We start from the raw sequence: 20,381 nt of genomic DNA, 5'->3' as shown, positions 1-20,381 counted from the left end.
TCATATTGCGTACCATAGTTAAAGTACGAGCTTAGTCCCAGATCTCACATAGGCTACGTTCACACTGCAGGCTGAAACGACCCAATTCCGATTTTTTTGCCCCTATGCGACCTGTATCTGATCGTTTCATGACAGTCTGAACGACACAGATCAGATCTTTTCAAATGCGACCCAGGCCACTTGGGTATGTGGTCCAAAATCCGATACGTATCCGATCTTTTGAAATGCGACTTCAGTCTGAACGGCCAGGTCGCATGTATCCGACCCGCACATCATTGATACGCGACAAACGTCATAATTCTGCTTTGAAGTATGTCGTCAGTTTGAAAACGGACTGCATATTCGTCGAGCTGAGGTAAATCTGCCGAACAGGTTGACCTCGACAAGCCCATTAATTAAAAAAATAAATAAAAGCCCACAGCCACCATCATTATATCCAATGTGAATAAGAGTAGACTAAGAGTAGACTAAAGCAAGGTTATGTTAACTTATTTGTGCTGATATTAGATAGGTCAGCGGCTGCTGTCTGGCTCTTGTGTAACGGTCGCTGTGCGTGCTCGTGTGTTGTGTGTGTGTGTATCACAGTTAGTTAAAGTTTAGCTACTTCCGCAAACAACAAGTGACGTCGTTGACCGTTGAGTACTCTTCTGCACATGCAGGTCACTTCTGGGTCATTTCACGTTCACACAGGAGATCACAAAAGGTCGCATTTAATTGAATATGTGAACGGCCTTGCAAAAAAATCTAATTTTTTCAAAAAATCGGAATTGAACATTAAGCCCTGCAGTGTGAACGCAGCCATAGTCTCCCGGTACACTTGAAGCTCCCTGCTTAGTCCACTCTCGTGGATTTTATCCTCTTCCCAACTCAGTGCGTCATCCTCTGACAAAAAACATTCCCCAGTCAGCTGACGTGGTTTTGGTCAGGTAAGAATTCAGCCCATTCTCCTCCCCTCTCTCTCATGTATTGTATGTGTAATGGTTTCTTTGTATAATATTATTTTCATTGAAAAGGAAGGAAATGATTGTGTTGAGTTAAAAGTACTTGCCACTGTTAATGTTCCGTCTTTCATATGGAGAGTGTCGGAGCCAGCCTGATGAGCAGGCAAAGGCAACATTCTTTTAAGGATTAATCTAAAAATCTCCAAAAGTCCATAGCCTATGTACAGTAGGCCCTATATCTTATTAAATTATATATTGTAGTTTTATTGATTGTATTTAAAGGTTTTCCACACATAATTACAATTTAGCAGATACAGAGCTCTTTAATTCGCGACCCACCTCGTTTTATTGTGAGGTGAATTCAGCAAGGCATGGATCTTTGAAGGAACAAAAGCTATTTGTTACAGTTTTTTCTTTCGTGATTTGTGTGGATGACACACAGCGACATATACAGTATTATCAGCTGTATGGTGTTTTTTTACGCTGAAATGCTTAATTTCGAGAAAGACCCGCCGCGCGCAGTCAGGGAGACCAAACTTACTAAAAAAATATCCAGCGCGAGAGAGGCAAAGAAAAACGCCTGTTCTTAATTTATGTTGCTCTGAACTATTTTCGTTTTGTACCGTTTTAATTTTTTAATTTAGCTGCAATTTCTTTAACAATAGAAATTTAAAATGTTGCAAGAATAAGATTCTGTGTTTCTTATTTTGCATCACAAAGGGAATAAACTCTATCGATGCAACCCTGTTTAAATAAATAAACTGTCCCGACACTTTATTCATACCTTGAAATGTGCGATGGGTTTTCAAACTTAATTTTCTTTTTCTTTTACATTTTCATTGTTTATTTTTTAATTGAAAGCAATACTGTATTGAAAGTATTTTTCTGATTTGTTCAATCTGTTTTGAAAAATGTCTTCCGTTGTTATGGCCGGGTATCACTGTCAGTCATCTCAATCTCGTGAATGATTCACACACACACAAAAATAATTTAGCAGATTAAAGACGAGCTTCATCATCTTCATTTTCTGGTGCAATCGGCTGACAGTCTTCCTTCATCAGATGTGTCGTCTTTGCAGCGGCTCAACTGGAATGTAGCAAATTTATGTTGTAATGTACAATTGAGATGATTGACTTTAATAAACAGATGCATATTTAAGCATCAAGAAAGGAAAAACATAAACACTGTCGGCTACACTGAGATTCGATCTCAGATCGTTTGAAGCTCCGAGAGGCTATTGTTAATGCATTGACCACAGAGCTATCGTCTGAATAGCCTAGGTCTACTATTTTCTCTGTTTTAAAAGTTTGTTATATTCTTTTTTATTTGTTTATTTTTTTAACATTGGCAATTTACTGTCTCGAAATTATGTGTCGAAAAAATTAAAAAACAGTGTTTTTACAAGACCTTGTGCTGTTTATTTATTTATTTATTATTATTATTATTATTATTATTATGCAGATGTTAATTCAGCCATTCTGTTGGATAAAAATGGTCCCTAATGTAAAATGGAAATGAATGGTAATTTTATTTTATAAATATAAAATATTTAATATAGGCTGAGAAAAAAACAATATGGTGTAGCAATATTTTAGAACTATCAAATCAAATTAATAATAAAAAAGTAGCCCATGTTTGTTCGGGATTTGAAACGTAAGTTATAGCCTACCACTCGGCCAAGAATTTGTTTTGTTTTATTTTGTTTGAAATGTATTTTTACATATTTTGCTTTCGTTAATGTTAACCAATTCTGTTGTAGCATAATAGGCCTATATTTTTTCCCTAAAAGTTTGTTTTATTCTCTGCTTTGTTTGTTTATATTTTAACATATTCAATCAGTCTCATTTTTGTTCAAATAATGAAAAAAGTTTTTTTTTTTTTTTTTTACAAGATCTTGCGCCATGTTTTTTTTTTTTTTTTTTAATAAACAGATAGGAAACTTACCTTTTAAAATGCCGCAGTTGCTGCTGTTTTGCCCTGTCACTTGCCCGTAATTTCGCGAAAGACTTTACAATTCGACTGGTTTATTTTTGCTGCGGCAGTAATAGCCTAGGCATTGTGGTTGATTATTTATTAATGAATTCAATTGATAATCATAACAACATGTAAGCCTATTTAATTCTGAATATAACAAAGAATGCTTAAACCGACTAACATCGGTTAGTAACTGCAAGTCCTGAAAATGTTTTAATTTTACGGTAAATTATTTTAATTTATTTCACTGTTATGGTTCAGTTAATAAATCTACAAACACATTAAAATAACACGAAGTAAATGACAAGTAGGCCTAACCTATTGACATAGCCTTTCTAAATTATAGAAAAACTGGGCACACAATGTTAACGTGTGTCTACTTTGTGTAAATTTTATGAATTTGAATTCGTTTAACCACAATATTTATCTTGAATTTATCTGTGGCCTCAGCTCAGATTACTGCCGCGGCAGATTACGTCATAAAGAGAATAAACTGACACTTTCAAAGTCTGTGATTACAGCGCCACTCAGCGGTAAAAGGCAGCAAATACACATCCCAATCTTGCCGCCGCGGGAACGACGGCGGTAAAAGTCTCATTCTGGTCGTCCACTATCTGTAGGCATCTACCCATGTTTAATGGTGAACCTCTGAACTTCAGACCATCTATGCAGGCATTCGAACACTGTATTGAAAAAAACACCAGCAATAGCCAAGACAGACTGTATTACCTTGAACAAAACACCTCTGGCCAACCTAAGGAGCTGGTCAGAAGTTGCCTTCATATGGATACAGATAGAGGGTATGCAGAGGCAAAACGGCTATTGGAACTTCATTTTGGAGATGAATTTAAAATTACTAATGCTTATATGGATAAAGCCTTAAATTGGAATAATATCCCATCAGACAATGAAGAAGCTCTGTACAGTTATGCTCTTTTCCTCCGTGGATGCTGTAATGTAATGCGTACCTTAAGGTACATGGATGAGCTGAACCTTCCATTAAACCTTCCATTAAACTCTAATCTCCAAGGTGCCTTACAAAGTGAAAGAAAAATGGAGATCACATGCTTTTGACATCAGGGAACAAACAGGAGCAAGAGCCACATTTGCCGATCTTGTCCTCTTCCTGGAAAGGCAGGCCAGGATTCTACAAGACCCAGTCGTGGGTTAGCTGATGAAGAAGTCTCACAACGCATGAGTTGAGCTGCTAAAGACTAAAGGTGTCTGCTTTGGTTGTCTTGCTAAAGGACACATGAGTTTGACTTGCAAAAATAGACAAACCTGTTCAATTTGTTCAAAATTACATCCCACTATCTTGCATATACCTCAAAACATAACGAAAGAGCAGAGCACAGCCTGGTAGTCAAGGGCCTGGAAGTGTGTAGCTTGGAAGGAAAGGAATTCATAAAATTACCTGAATTTTACACTCAGCAGGAAATTCCAGTCAACAGGGAACATATCCCCAGACGAGAAGATATGAAACGAAAATGACCTTATCTTCAAGATGTTGATTTTCCAACATTAATGCTGGGATTGACCTTCTGACTGGGATTAATGCACCCAAATTGATGGAACCTTGGAGAATTATCAATAGCCAGGGTAATGGACCCTTTGCTGTTAAAACACTGCTAGGTTGGGTGGTGAATGGACTTCTCCACAACGAGGATGCTTGCATCAACAAGCAAGGTCAGAAATATGTTCATGCACATCGGATTTTTGTTGATAACCTGAGTGAACTTTTGATTCAGCAATACAACCATGATTTCCCAGAAAAGTGTTTTGAGGAAAAGAGACAAATGATGGTGGAAGACCACAAATTCATGCAGATAATGGACAGCTCTGTTGAAATTGGGGATGGACATTATCAATTGCCTTTGCCATTCAAGAAGGATAATCCTATGATGCCAAATAACCGTCACATGGCAGAGCAACGATCATTGTCTTTAAAAAGAAAGTTTCAAAGGAATAGTGAATTTCATAATGAGTATAGGGCATTTATGGAAATGTTCCTATCATGCAGACATGCTGAACTTGTACCCCAAGACCAGTTGATGTAGGAAAATGCAAAAGTGTGGTATATTCCACACCATGGTGTGTTTCACCCAAAGAAGGGGAGCTTGCGTGTGGTATTTGACTGCTCTGCAGCTTATCAGGGTGCCTCCCTGAACACTGAACTCATTCAAGGTCCCAATCTTACAAACGGCTTAATTGGGGTCTTAGTCCGTTTTCGTCTCGACAACATCGCTATCATGGCTGATGTGGAGAAAATGTACTATCAAGTAAAGGTCCCATCTCATCAAGTGAACTTCTTGCGCTTCCTTTGGTGGGACGTTAGTCAGCCACTGAAAGAGTACAGGATGATCGTACATCTTTTTGGCGCAACATCATCAGCTAGCTGTGCAAGTTATGCTTTAACATATGAATGAAACAAAGCTTTAAAGAGAGAATAGCTTTATTATACTTAAACAGCACATTTTAAATAAAATATAGTGCAATAAAACAGATTTCACATTCCAAAAGCACATATTCCAATCAACACAAAACAACTCAGAAAATGTACACTACAATGGTCACACTTTGCGATCTCCACCTCCAGCTCTCCCGGGAGCATGTTTAAGTGTCTCAGCCATAGCAGCCCTGATTTCAACTTCTGTGGCAGTTTTACTCCACTTCATTACTGCAGCTGCAAAAGAAAATATATTAGATGGTGCATGAATAAACCACGTCTTACATCAGTAAGGCTCCCACTACACAATTAACAATTGCATGGATTTGCATACCTCCCCAAAAGAAATACAATTGGTAAGCTATATATATATATATATATATATATATATATATGAAAAATGTAGTTACCTTTTACCACAGAGTAAAAAATTGTATCCTGGAAGGCTTTTTTCTCACTGCTACCCCGCCCCCCTTCATGTTGAAAGACGCCATTAGGCTGTTGGTGAAAAGCCTGAGAATACATGCACAAAATCATAGGGTGAGGTCCACACCTACATTCTACAACTATTCATTTATGCTTGCATTATTCCTAATGAATCATCTCTTTCCACATTTTTTATTTTCTATGTGCTAAGAGGAGGGCAAACAGAGCAGGCAATGAGTAAAAATGTAACTGCATAATTACATTCTATATTCTGAGCATGTGACAGTTGTTTAATACCTGTCCATCAATTTATGGACGCAGTCTTTATCGTTCCTCCCTCCCACCTTTGAGAGCTGGGACACCTGTACATAGCACATGAAAAGCCACTCAATACATTATGAACAAACCCATGGTGTAATATACTGATTGTTGCCAGATTGAGCTTAAATGGCAACTGGTCATGTTGACTCATCTATACATGTTGAGTCCATGCAAAATATTATGGAACAGTAGTACACCTCTAACACAAAGGCATGAAAATACGCCTTCAAAAAATTCGAGCACTGTGTGTCCCTCAATTACACATTCTATAAAGCTGTGCATGTTAACAGATGCACTAGAAAATAGATCATTTAGACTTTTTGGAGACTTGGGGGTCTAGTCTAATTGACATAGTTTAGTCCAATTTCTGTATAAATCTTACCCTTGTTCCCAGAGGTTGCGGTCCTTGAGATGTGCCTCTTCTTGAGCAAACTCTTCTAAGGTTTCTAGCCTAGCAACATGGACAGCAGAATTCAGGGGCTCATAGTGCCTCCCGACTCTTTTTATCTCATCTAGAATTTCAACTAGCTTTCCAAGCACTGACTTCTGGTATTCTGTGGAAGAAAATACATTAATTTATTTTTGTCAAGTATTTTATAAATCTTACTTTATGATTATTAAAGAATGATACAATAATAAATATTGACCATGGACGTACTAGCTATATAAATATTTAAACATGGGGAATAAGCCCCTCTCGGACTGTGATGGCCTTACTCCACGCTGAGGTGTAAGAGAACGCCTAGATCCTGAAAAAAAAAAAACAGCGTTGAAGCTCATTGAAATCGTTTTTAAAGACAGCTGATCCTGCAATAATGTCAATAATTGAGGTAGGAGAATCGACAACTATGAAGAATGCAACTGATCATGGACTCAGTGGATGAGGATGCCCGACCTTTTCTGCTCCCGGACTGTGATGGCCTTCGAACTCTACGCCGATGTAGCGTAAATGCCTCTGGGTTAATGCGAATTAGCTCAAGGATATAGGGAATTTTAGAAATATTAATAATCATAACTCATGGTCATAATTCATAAATCGCATATGCATTTACTTGATCAATTATCGGAAATACCTCGTTCTGTAACTGGTCTCGTCATCAGTTATTCGTCCAGCGAATAAATGTAAGACTATCACAGTTAAGGAGGAGTATCCCTGTTTACAAACTCCAAGAAAGTTTAGCTTCTGGCCACGAACATAAAACCTTTTGGGTTTATAAATTAAAACTAGGCCTACTCAAAGTAGTCTATAATATAGAGCGGGTAGCTTAGATCTTTGATTTCATTGACTTATAAGGTGGTTTTTCAAACACAGAGACAATTAAAAATATAAATGGGTTTATTAATAAAATTACACACACTAGAGATTATATGAGCTACAAATATAAACGTACGTAAAATGCAAACAATAAAACAAACAAACATTTAAACAAACAAGAATATGACGTGATCGGAATGAATGACATGAAAAAGAAAGAAAGAAAGATATAGAGAGAAGGGAAGTAATTATTACCGACAGAAACCTAAGTTCACGAGACACCAATCAGCTTTCATAGGATTCAATATACTTGCAAGTTTGTCCTCTGTTCGAGTGATGCTGAGGTAGGAAGCGCAGATGGAGTCCTCTTTCTGCTGCGTCTTCCGGTGTCGCGTGACGTTTAAAAGGCTCACTGAATGTAACGTTTACCGGAAAATAAGATTCATCTCCCGTGAAGGGAGAGGCAAATATAACTTAGTTGCAAAGAACGGCAGCTACGACTCGAACATGTGTTGGTCCGAGGAGAAGGCCGAAGCCTTTCAGATGTTTCTTGACGCCGGGGAGAAGAGGAGGAAGCGGTGAGAGCAGGGTGAGAGCAGGAGATGAGAGAGAGCGAGAAGAAGAGGTCTCTTCTTTTTAAAAGACATCTGTTTACGCCCTCTGTTTGTTACAACAGCAAATCAGATCTTCTGGTCTGAAGCGGGAAAAAGTTTCTTTGTGTGAAGAAGACATGCCTACCTTTACCATATGTCTTATGAGAGAAAGAATTCATATTTCCTCTTAAGATTGTACACACCGAACAATACATCTTACTGTAATCTCCTATGTGTGACTGGTTGAATTAAAACAGGGCGGTCAGACAGATACCAAGTATGACAGGTAAAGGTAGGGGAAACATAACGTTACATTTATATGCATAATTACACACAAATAAAGTTTGATTAAACACACAATAAAATTGTCAGTGTTTCCGTTATGGCAAGTGACGACACTTGAGAAACACAGGAATACATATCAACATTTAGTAATGGCTTGTTATGTAAGGGATTTCTGTTTGAAAGTCCACGAGTGTGTGTGTGTGTGTGTGCGTTGGAATGTCACGAGTCTGTAACAGTCACAGGGAGTTCACGCTGAGCTGGGGGGAATCCAGCCACACTGTCGCTGGTGAATTACCCCGTAGGGAATAATTAACCAGAGCTGTCTTCCTAAGGACAAATAAGATGTGTTCGACACCCTCGTGTTTCACTTAATGTGAAAAACAGCTGGCCGTATGTCATTGTTGCTACACTGAGGTGTAAGAGAACGCCTAGATCCTGAAGAAAAATAACAAAAAAAAACAGCGTTGAAGCTCATTGAAATAGTTGTTAATTCTACTAGCTCACGTATTGACATTATTGCAGGAGCAGCTGTCTTTAAAAACTATGAAGAATGCAACTGATCATGGACTCACTGGATGAGGATGCCCGACCTTTTCTGCTCCCGGACTGTGATGGCCTTCGAACTCTACTCTGAGGTGAAGCTCATTGAAATCGTTTTTAAAGACAGCTGATCCTGCAATAATGTCAATAATTGAGGTAGGAGAATTGACAACTATGAAGAATGCAACTGATCATGGACAAAATTTACTAGCCAACGGCGATTCTATTGCCAAGGTGTATGTAGAGGGTTAAATTGACTGACTCTGGACTTACTGGCTGACTCTGGACTAAATGCGTCTGATGATTCAGACCTTGTGGGTGAACGGTGAAGCGTTGGACGAGAACATCCAGAAACTGAAAAAGGAACAGGAAGGTTGAAAGACTTTGTTTTGAGCCCAGACTTAAAAACACTTTATATTCCATTTGCATTGTGAGCAAGTAAAGTAGAATAAATAAAAACATGAAATTACAGTCTGAAGATGCAGGACTCTCTGGTTGTCTAATGGCGGTGTTAGCCAGTTCTGGGGGTGCAGGTAACTGGAGCAGCATTGCATTTTGTCCTGTGGTTGTTAAAATAAATTCCAAAACCAGAAGCATTACAGCAACTTAAGTGACAGAAAAACTCATATTGCCAACCATTCCCTGAAGTTTGATGACTGAATTATACCACTGGACCAGCCCAGCCATTTTACTCACCCCTATGTGAGATCTTCGGCGGAGGAACCGGAAGCAACACTGTATCCCCTTGACAAGAACATGCACAATGAAATTAATCACAGTAAGATAACGATGAATACTAATACACAGTTTACACAGCCAACTTAATTAAACTGTACTCACCCTTTTTCTTGTCTGGCAAGGACTCATCCTCTTCAGCAGACAAATCTGACCCTGCCAATATTATATTTGTCACTTATGATATGTGATTGTTTACATTATACGCTCATTGTTTAATGCATGTCCTTAAATGGGACCAAATAAATGACCTTGAACATAATCTTCAAATTTCCTTCTTTTCTTCATTCTCTTTTGACTGACTGTGTCCTACTCTTCGGTTTGAGCTGAGGTGTAATTATATTTTTCACACTCCTGTCGGCTTACTAAAAATCAAGAATGAAAATAAACACATACTTGCGATAGTAATACGTATTATGGCATTATAGTATTTTAACTGAAAAATAAATTGTAAAAACATGCCAGAAATAACATTCAAAATATTTTTTTTCACCTGATGTCACTTTGACTTTAACAAATTCAAAGCTCCACCAGTCCTCCTGTGGTTGTAAAAGGTGCTTATGTGCCACAGACACGTTTTTTAGAGGCCATCGCACCACTTTGGTCTCGGTGTCGATCCAGTTCAATGGCAAAACTCCTTCCGTCTGCTGCCCATTCTCCACCCAAACAGCCCGTGTGTATACCATTGCCTGAAACACAATTAGATTTAATTTAGAACTACACATTTCCTTTTCTACATGATGTTAACAGTGCACTACCATTTTGAATAATAGTAAATATTACATACGTTATTTGTGTTCATTTCCTGACCTCCATTCCGTGGAGGAGAGGAAAAAGGACATGCCCTCGTTCAGAGGTTAGACAAGCAACCTTCCGGTAAAGGTCTTCGGTTTGCAATAACTTTGGCTTTGTCCGTTTTCTTTGAACATAGACTATATTGAATAGCCTTGACTCACATGGCTTCTTAAAAAAGTCTCTTGTGTCCTTTTGGCTCAGCACATCACATATCAAAGTTCCATCTAGCCTTTTTTCCTTCACAAGTGCAAAACTTTCATTGTGAAGCATAAAGCAGCAGTCTTTATCTTTTGTTGATATATAAAAACATATCTCTTGATGCTTGATGATGCCTTTCTTTGCATTTTCAATCTCACTCATCCGCTTTGATACTTGAGCGATTGGATTGTGGCTATTTTTGACCATTTTTTTTATAACTTGCAGATGATTTTCGAATGGGAAACATGAGATGTCATTTAGTGAACAGTTGAAGCGAGAAGCATCTTCATGCAGATGCAACAGGCAGTGCACATTGTAGACTGCAAATGTTTTTCCATAAAGGTCATCACACCTTTTAACAAAGTATTTTAGGAGTTCCTCAGCATATGCAATATATGAACGTCGCGTGTTCTCATCAGAGCTCAGCAGGATTGACAGAGCCACTGTCAATGTCAAAAAGTGAGTATACACTTCTCTTGAAACTACATTTTGAAGAACAATTGGTCCAGTATATAAAACAAACTGTCGAAATCTATCCAGTTCCCTCAAACCCCTGGGCTGCCTTGCAAACTTACTTGGCATGCATCCATTCAGCTTGTTTAGTTTTTCTGAGATCTCATCTTTTTGTCTTGCAGATAGCCGGCACACTTTTGGACCCCGAGACAAAAAACTAGTACACGTTTTACTACTCCTAAACAAATCAAATGCATATAGTCTAATGCAAAAGAGCTCACGCAAAGTATGCCTGCATCTATAAGTGGGCTTTTTATAGTCTGGTGATCTTCATACAGTACTTGACTGAACTCCTTGTCTGTTCTTGCTCTAAAGTTCTCATGACTGTTAAAAACAACTCTACCTTCCCACGAGCCTTTGGCCAAACACCTTTCACAGCTGAAGTACCCATTGTGGTTTTTTATGCACTTTAAAAATGATCTTGCAGGTGCATCACATATAAAGGCCTTAAGGCTGGTAGCATTAACTTTATCTTCATACTCCAACCCAACAGCTTTGAGATGCTGAAACTCTTCTAAAAGGTCTTTAACAAAATCGTCCAAAGGAGTTGGCTTCGCTTTTCCACAGAAAAGTGCAACAATGAAAGGATCAAATTTATGAAACTGTGCCAATATGGGCCAAATTGAACACTGTTTGATTTAAAAAGTGGTATTCCATCAATGTTCACACACAACTCAACAAGGTTTTGTGAAAAGGATTGGCACTGTGCAATCTTTAGTCTAATGCCTTGTTCTAAACCATAATAAATGTACTGCCCATTACATATAGAAAGACATTCAATGGTTTTGGGGGTTGCAAGGAGGGTGCGTGCATCCTTTGGCAGCTGGTGCCCATGTCTACGTAGGATGCCTAGTAGCTCATTCAATGACGTTTGAGTGGTTGAGTTACTTGGTGTATCATTATCACTGACAGGGTGTAAACTCAGGATTTCAGGCTCAGAGTCAGAGGATTCTACATGCTCTGTGTATCCATAATCAGATTCATTATCTTGTACAAGTTCTTGAAGTCCTTTACCATCACTTCTATCACTTTGTACTGAATGAATATTAAGGTTGTCATCACTATCCAACTGAGCAATGGCATTAACTTCTGCTTTTCTTTTTCTCCAACTTCTTAAGTATGTCATATCTGCAACATTAATATAATTGTATGTTGACATTATAGATTTTTGAAATTGATTTGATTTTTAAACGTATAAACAAAAAGCTTAATAGTGATTGAAAGAATCCAAAACACAGAAATTGGTTAATCAACTTCCCAATAATTATAGGAGGTACATTTATGTGCAGACATCATGATGCTTACAATTTAAATAGTGTATTCCTGGATTCTCTCAAGGACTGCCAAGGATATTCTCAATCTCGAACTTTACCATATAGCTAACAATGGGGCTTCGTGCTTACTAACTAGAAGAAAAAAACACAAAACGGACCATGTGTTTAGCTGTAACGTTACGGCAAAATTGTGTCAGCTAGGCAGGCTAGCTAGCTGAGGTAAGCGCAAGTTTAGAAATAGCCTAAACAAACTGAAATTAATTAATCTGGCTATCTACGATGTAACATAACTAAAAATAAATCACAAACAGTTAAACCTTAATGGCTTAATATCCGCATTTTGGGAATTTCACACAGATAGCTAACTGTCCATCGGTGTGGTGTGTACACTCGTGGTAGCTAGCCGCATAATGTCTAGTACGTTTACAATAAAAAAAATCAGGTTTGGTTGAAGTAAACGTTTATAATGTTACACTTATTTTGCCATCATAGCTAATTATTTTGTCATACTTACTTTACATAGCTGCTTACGACGTTTTCGCTTTCTGGCGTGAAGAGCTCTGGCGATTGGCTTGATGGGTGAAAAAATATAGAGCGTGCGCTTCCTCTGCTGCATGCATGTTCGCGCGCCTCATTGCTTCTTCTTTCAGTTTTATGGTGGTTGGCAACTAACTTTAATGGTGCATTACCGCCGCCAGCTGGGGTGTGGTAATTCTTTCCAAGTGTGAACCTCATTGCACGTATATATTTTTTTATAACTTTGGCGGAATATGTAAAACTCTTTACATTTTTTTGAGATAATAATGAACATGGTTTGATTTGTTTTTTCCATTGTTTTGTATATATTGTTTGTTATTTGTATGTATAACAGACTATCCTAGCTGTCTTAGATGATCAGTTGAAAACACGTAGTCAAACAGTCCGGCCGAAACTACTTAGTTGAAATCACGTCGTAAACCAGTCCAAGGCGGACCGACTTATTTTCAACCATGTTTCAACGTTGAAAGACAGTAATTGTTCACTGGGTCTCCTGAAAAGTCATCCTCTCCCAAACACTTGTATGCATCAGAACAATGTGCTTCTTCAACAATATTATCTGTAATATTTGACTGATCTATATGCTTATGTACAGCTTGTGCCCGAAAGTCACTCGAAGAATGTGTTGCGTGTTGTCGGGATCTGTGTGATGCAAAGGTTCCATACACATTTGTCTGAAAATCACAGTCTTTAAAGACACAGTGCACAGTTTCATTTTTCCTAAGATGAACTCCAAGATGTTGGAAGTAATCCTTCTCAGTGGAGAAAAAAGAAGTGCACAGTTCACAGTTAAAAAAAAGTACTTCTGGTGTTGATTTTTCAGTTGAATGTGTCCTTCTCAAATGTGATTTTAGGGCACTATAGGTTTTGAAGGAGCAAGGGCAATCAGCATGTAAACAGGGAAGAAATTCATTGTGGTTGTGCCTTAATCTGTAGTGTCTTAAAAGTTCATTTGTTACAGGGGCAACAAAGGTACAAATCTTGCAAATCCATCCTATATAATCCAGATGCTAGATCTGAGTACATCCAGACCCTAAATGAGGAGCAAATTGGGTGGTCTCTCTGAGGGTGGTGGAAGTCAGTTTCGAGATTCGTCATATACTGGTAGCGGTGAGGAGCACAGCTTCCATTTAGTTGTGTTTGCCTCTCTGTCTGCTTGTCTGTCCTCAAAAATGTAAAGAGAAAATAGATATTTATTTAGCAGGTCAATCATTTGTAATCTTTAAGGGATGGTTGATTATGATTTCACTTTTTTAACTTTAGTTAGTGTGTAATGTTGCTGTTTGAGCATTAACAACATCTGCAAAGTTACGACATTCAAAGTTCAGAGCAAAGGGAGATGTATTCTTTTAGAGAAATCTATTTTTAAGGACAACAACAAACGGCTGGTAGAGACTACAACGGCTTCCACCGGGGTTGGTGACATCACTAACCCTAAAATTTACATAAATCCTGCCCCCAGGAACAGCAGGTCATTTGCATTTAAAGGGACATACAAAAACTGAGCTTTTTTACTCACCCTCAAAAAGTGACAACTTTAACATGCTATAAAAAATGATCTGTGTGGTATGTTGAGCAAAAACTTCACATACTCTGAGGACATCAGAGATTTATTTTACATCTTGTAAAAAGGGGTATTATACCACCCCTTTAACCAAACAATACTACAAATTAAGGAAAGACGGCAGCTATTTTTTGCCTGTTTACATACTGATTGCCCTTGTCCATCCTGGAATTCCCTCGAATCACATTTGTTAAAGAAACATTCAACTAACAAGTCACCACAAGTCATTTGTTTTGATTGTGAACTTTACAGAGAAGGATTACTTTCAGCACCTATGACATCTTTAAACAAAACTGTGTGTGCACTATGTCTTCAGTGTGAGTGTCTTGACTTTTACATTAATTTATGGTGCCTGTGCATCACACAGATCCCAGCATATTCGTAGAGTCATTTTGGGGCACTAACTGAACATAAGCAGATTGGTCAAATATGACAATATTGAGGCCCGTTGTTCTGAATCTGAGCCATACAATTGTTCAGGGGAGTATGCAACTGAAGAATTAAAAGAAGAGAATCTAAAATTATGCCATCATTGATAAGATGATCAGATGTTTTTCTGACAGCCTCATCAGGTAAACATACTTATAGTTTTTCCACAGCAAGCATACAGATTGGTTGCATTCTCTTTTCATTCTTACAGCTTCATCAGGTAAGCATCTTGTTATTTTCTCCACAGGTAATCAGGTAAGTTTGATTTTATCACAGCCTCATCAATGTTAAATAGAAAGATGTGACTTTAAAATGGTGGAAGTCAACTAACTAAGTATTTTTTAGCTAATGTATGTAACCATGGGATCAACAAAAATAGATTATCATGGCAATGGGAACTAATGCAATGGCAGACTTTGAGCAACCAGCAACCCGTTACGGGTTTTCCTTATATAGTTGTATTGAGGATTGATAGCCTGGGTGCCAGCCCGAACCCCGCCCACAAATTTTTTTGGTCGGGAAGTTCGGTCTGGACTCGCTCCGTTGAGGAGCTATTATGCCCGAACAAAAATTGTTCGGACCAATCAAATTGTCAGGGCGGGCTTTATACGATGATGGACAGATGAGCAACGGTAACGTAATCATCCACGTCACCAAAGAGCGCTTGATTTGAATTAGTTTACAACAAAGACGACTGCTGCTGGAGAATTGAGATTTCACGAGCTCACATTTACAAATAAGTCAGATAGAATAAATGCGTATATAAGAGTTCACACAAATAAGTCGATAGAATAAATGCGTATATAAGAGTTCACACAAATAAGTCGATAGAATAAATGCGTATATGACGTGCTGTCCGAGGAGAGGGCTGTGGGCTCGGTAGCCATACTCCCCCGTATTCCTGGTTGTGAGAGAACAAGACAAGAGTGAGGATTCGGGGTGGTGGAGGGATGCTGAAAAACTGTCAAGGAGTGTTAGGTAAGTTTACAGAGTGAATATGCTTCCTCATGCTGATAGATAGGGTAACGTTAGACATGGTATTGTTTGATGACAAGTTGATTGGATTGATTATTTGTACGTGCTCCTCCCGAACTTTGTTTATGAAACATCATGTGTAGATTCCGCCATTGCGTCTGTTATAGAAGATATTCACAGCGCATTCATTTTAAAAGAGGAACAGAGAGCCGCGACATTTTGTTGGTTGAAAATATGAATGAAGAACATGCGTCATTTACTCCGTTGCTCTGATTGGTTGTAGGTCTATCCAATTGAGTGCAGAGGTTTTTTTTTTCCTGGTTCGGTTGAGACGCCCCATAATCAAATCTCTATGGAGCAGTATCAGACTCACATTCTGACTAGAATCTGAGTATGACGACGTCAGGCTAGAGGATTGAGGAAGTGGCATGTCTCTTATATAAATTGTCTCTGATATGGTGCATACACATTAATAAGTCACTTTTTTACTAATTTTTTTACAGGACTATAAATTTACTCTGTGAAATGCAAAAAGTTATAACTTTACCCCCAGTTTCCTCACTACAATAAATTGATTATATAATTTAAATATAATTTACTGTAAATCCTCTAATAGTGGCCTGTATTCCATTAGTGGCTGGGTCTCTAACATTGGCCGGTCTCGCTGTTGGCGGAGGTAAATAAAGGCCGGTCTCTAATAGTGGCCGGGTCTATTATTAGATACAACGTTTTTCTGGGCAGGCCACAACATTATGCTTGTGATAGTAACATGCAAATACCACAGGGGGGCAATGTTTGCTAATGAATCCAAGCCATAGCTATGGTAGCCTGGTCATGTCAATCACTTCGCTCTTGACTCGCACGTGAGAATTCAGTCACCGGTAGGCTAATGTTGTTTACCATGGCAGCTGCGGAGCCAAAGACTTTCCCGATGCGTAAGCAACTTACGCAATACTCTTTCCCTCTTCTAGAGAGAACCGAGTTTCCATTAGGTAACCGAGTACGATTCTATGATAACAGTGTCACTAGTGCCAGTAATTAAAGATAAAACGGGTAAAATAACTGGGACAGAAAACTATAGGCCAATTGCTTTGGCAAGTGTGATCTCAAAAGTATTTGAGCGAATCCTCATGGATAGGCTCAAAGAATACTTAATAACAAAGGATAATCAATTTGGCTTCAAAAGAAGGCATGGCACTGATCTATGCATATATTCATTAAAAGAAGTGGTTAGTAAGTATAATGGACATAATTCCACAGTTTTCGTGTGTTTTTTAGATGCATCTAAGGCGTTTGATCGAATTAATCATACTAAGTTATTTATAAAATTGCAAGAAAGAGGGGTTCCCCCGTATCTGATAAGAATCCTACATTTTTGGTATATACATCAAACCTTAAAAGTACAATGGGGCAAGAACGTATCTGAACCGTTTTATATGACAAATGGGGTTCGGCAAGGGGGGATATTGTCACCTCTTCTTTTTAACCTGTACATGGATGGCCTTTCTATAGAGTTAAATAATTGTAAGACTGGATTTGTAATAGGTGATAGTCTCATTAACCATTTGATGATGATTTAGTTATTAAGTCTCCCTATAGTGCAGGATTGCAGCAGCTGCTTCGAGTATGTTCAAGTTATGGTGTGCAGCATGATATTAAATTTAATATTAAAAAGAGTGTGGTCATGATTGTTAAAACCAAAGAGGACCTTAAGCTAAATTTTCCTTCTTTTTATATAGATGACCAAGTCTTAACTGTGGTAAATAAAGTGAAATACTTGGGTCACATCATTAGAGATGATTTAAATGATGACGATGATGTGCAGCGTCAGTGCTGTAAGTTGTATGGGCAAGCTAATATGCTGGGTCATAATTTTTATATGTGTACAGATGATGTTAAAATAGCTCTATTTAGGGCATACTGTACTCCTCTTTATACAGCCCACTTGTGGTGCAAATATACTAAAGCTAAAATGAAAAAGCTCCAGGTGGCATTTAATGATGCGCTAAGAATTGTGCTTAAGCTCCAAAGGTGGACAAGTGCAAGCCAAATGTTTGTATCTAATAATGTTTCTTTGCATGCTGTTTTAAGGAAGTAAATGTATAATTTCATATGTCGGTTGAGTGATTCAAAAAATTGTATCATAATGGTCTTAAAAAATATTATGTTAAGTGATACGAGGTATTTTTCCTGTTTCTGGAGGCATTGGAATGAAAGCTTGTATGTCTTTTAAATTTTTCTATGATGACTGTTAAAATGTATGAAATGTACTGTCAAACATTTCTTTTTCTTTTTCTTTCCTTGTCCCTTATTTATTTTTTTGATATGGACCCATGGGTCTGAAATAAAGAAATATATATGTATATATGTATATGTATATATATGTATATATATGTGTATATATATATAAAATACAATTCTGGCAAGCAGTTTCCAATATCAATCTTTCGATAGCTAAGCCTATCAGGTGTCAAAACTGTAAAAATCGAGATCATCGTGAGCTACATTCAAAGTATGTGGAATAAATAAGAACATAAGAAAGGTTACAAACGACAATCCTGCATAGTTTTTCTCCAAGAACTCCATTTTAAAGCTGGTCAAATAGAGTATATGAAAATAAGATGGGTGGGGGAGGCCTTTGAGGCTATATATACATCCAGAAGTAGAGGAGTTGGGATACTGATTAATAAGAGAATACCCTTTAAACTAGTGTCACAGTATTCAGATCCATATGGTCGATACCTTATAATCAAATGTGAAGTATTTGGGGAATTGTATACGCTTTTGAGCATTTATAGGCCTCCGGCTTTAAATATGGCCTTTTTAAAAGATATTCAAACAAGATTGGATAGTTCACAAACAGGTCTGATATGATTATGGGAGGAGACCTAAATAGTATATTTAATGTTTGTGACAGCACAACAAAAACTAGGAAGGTCAATGTTCCAAATCATTTACAGAAATGTCTTTCTGTCAGTGCTCTTCAAGATATATGGAGGACCTTACATCCAAACTCAAAAGATTACACTTATTATTCAAATCCTCAGAATAGTAATAGTAGATTGGATTATCTTTTTGTGTCTCAAGGGGGAATTAATAATTGTATGTCATGTGAAATTGATAATATTGTGATATCTGATCATGCTTCAGTTGTCTGTACCATGACTCCGAAGGAAAATACCCTACGGCATAGAATTTGGAGAATGAATAGGAAATATTTAATGGATATGGAATTTGTTGCTTCTGTAAAAGAACAAATTAATATTTTTATTTTAACTAATGTGCAGCAACCTCACCCTCAAGATAAGCCAAACATCTGTATTATATGGGACTCCTTTAAAGGGGACATATCATGCTAAATGCACTTTTTTAGCCCTTAAATGCATTTTGTTGTATATTTGGAGTGTTTAGAAGTACAGAAAAGATGAAATTATTCTCTTCAGGTGCTTCGTTGATATCTTTATATTCTGTTTTGGTCATATTTTTCAACCGGTTCAGATTTTTCTGTTATCTATGACGTTTTGCGAACTAATACGTCACAGTATTTGCAGTGGAACTGCCAAATAAGGACATTGACTTCCGGCCCAACACTTCGAGCAATCCGCCATTATTATTTATCGCTGCAATTTTGTAGTCCAAGCTAAAGGATGCAGAAGTTACGAGAGGGTAAGTTAAAATGTTCGGTTGTTGGATGTAGTAACCCACACGCTTCATTACACCGTCTAATGTAGATGAACTGCCGCGCTTGTGGCGCATGTTTGACTGAAAGAACAAGCAAAGAGAGAGAGAGAGAGAGAGAGAGAGAGAGAGAGAGAGAGAGAGAGAGAGAGAGAGAGAGAGAGAGAGAGAGAGAGACCCGGTCGCGCGGGCGCTCTCTTTATCTCTCGGAGCCCTACAGTCTATCTATGGTGTAAACATGACTTCACCGTCTCCAAAAGACGCTGTCTTGCTCGCTCTCCCTCGCACATATTAATCAAAATAAATCGACACGGTGGTAAAAGGTCGGAAGACCAAAGTTTCATGTGTAAATACAGTAACACACCAGTGCGATACATCCATATGAAGACGTTGTTCTACAGGTTCGTCGTCTACATTTTTATCTCGCTCCCGCTCCGACTCTGGCTCGAACATGTAAGGCTGGCTGGACAAGTCTTCCGTTGTTGACATTTTGTTAATAACGTGTGAATAAAAAGTTTCTGTGCCGCTAGATAATCGTATCTCTGCTATCAAACTACAAAAATGGCCGAACGGGCTGGAGTTGAACCTCTGCAACCTGGAGAGGGAGCGGGGTATGAAGTGTCTCAAAGTTTTTTAAAGAGGCCGCACCAAAACGGGTTGCTCTGAGACGCACATCAGAAAAGGGGTAAAAAGGGGGCTTGTGGAGCTATAATAATGAAGAATTCAGACCCAAGCATTGCAGTTCCGCTTTATATAGACTACAAATGTATGATTTATATGTAAAAAGGAACAATTTAAAAGCATGATATGTCTCCTTTAAAGCAAATGTAAGGGGGGTAATGATAGCCTTTGCAGCAAAAAGGAAAGCTAGTTTTGAGCGGAATATGGCTAAAATAAAACAG

The 20,381-nt window shown here is 38.0% G+C and overlaps 1 protein-coding gene across 5 annotated transcripts; it reads right to left on the bottom strand.

The window, feature by feature from the left end:
• Positions 1-5,357: 5,357 nt before the first annotated feature.
• On the bottom strand, positions 5,358-19,585 carry LOC311286988 (uncharacterized protein). 5 transcript variants are annotated; one of them, XM_084403512.1, is made up of 12 exons: positions 10,010-19,569; positions 9,768-9,881; positions 9,622-9,672; positions 9,478-9,525; positions 9,252-9,341; positions 9,055-9,135; positions 8,814-8,914; positions 6,767-6,857; positions 6,491-6,662; positions 6,085-6,149; positions 5,772-5,874; positions 5,358-5,598 (listed from the first exon to the last, which is right to left on the bottom strand). In XM_084403512.1, exons 2-8 carry the CDS (start codon positions 9,802-9,804, stop codon positions 6,822-6,824), a joined length of 444 nt encoding a protein of 147 aa, XP_084259638.1. In that variant the 5' UTR covers positions 9,805-9,881; positions 10,010-19,569; the 3' UTR covers positions 5,358-5,598; positions 5,772-5,874; positions 6,085-6,149; positions 6,491-6,662; positions 6,767-6,821. The 5 variants fall into 5 exon arrangements, with proteins under 5 accessions (XP_084259638.1, XP_084259639.1, XP_084259636.1 ...); XM_084403513.1 differs by lacking the exon at positions 8,814-8,914 and having other exon boundaries at positions 5,386-5,598; positions 10,010-19,585; XM_084403510.1 differs by lacking the exons at positions 5,358-5,598; positions 5,772-5,874; positions 6,085-6,149; positions 6,491-6,662 and adding an exon at positions 7,004-8,676 and having other exon boundaries at positions 10,010-10,205; positions 10,304-19,582.
• Positions 19,586-20,381: the final 796 nt, after the last annotated feature.

Source organism: Rutilus rutilus (genome assembly GCF_951802725.1).
Source record: "Rutilus rutilus genome assembly, chromosome: 3".
Taxonomy (NCBI): Eukaryota; Metazoa; Chordata; class Actinopteri; order Cypriniformes; family Leuciscidae; genus Rutilus; species Rutilus rutilus.
Note: the sequence above shows the minus strand (reverse complement) of the source record. Positions and strands in the feature narration are given on the sequence as shown.

What these genes read in the sequence shown, in the direction of transcription:
- LOC311286988 (XM_084403510.1), bottom strand. Translation starts at nt 9,804, where the DNA reads ATGAAGAAAAGAAGGAAATTTGAAGATTATGTTCAAG. An exon ending in CTTGCCAGACAAGAAAAAGG is followed by an intron (nt 9,526 to 9,621) that starts GTGAGTACAGTT and finishes GTTCTTGTCAAG; the next exon opens with GGGATACAGTGTTGCTTCCG. An exon ending in AGGTCGGGCATCCTCATCCA is followed by an intron (nt 8,677 to 8,813) that starts GTGAGTCCATGA and finishes ATTTTTCTTCAG; the next exon opens with GATCTAGGCGTTCTCTTACA.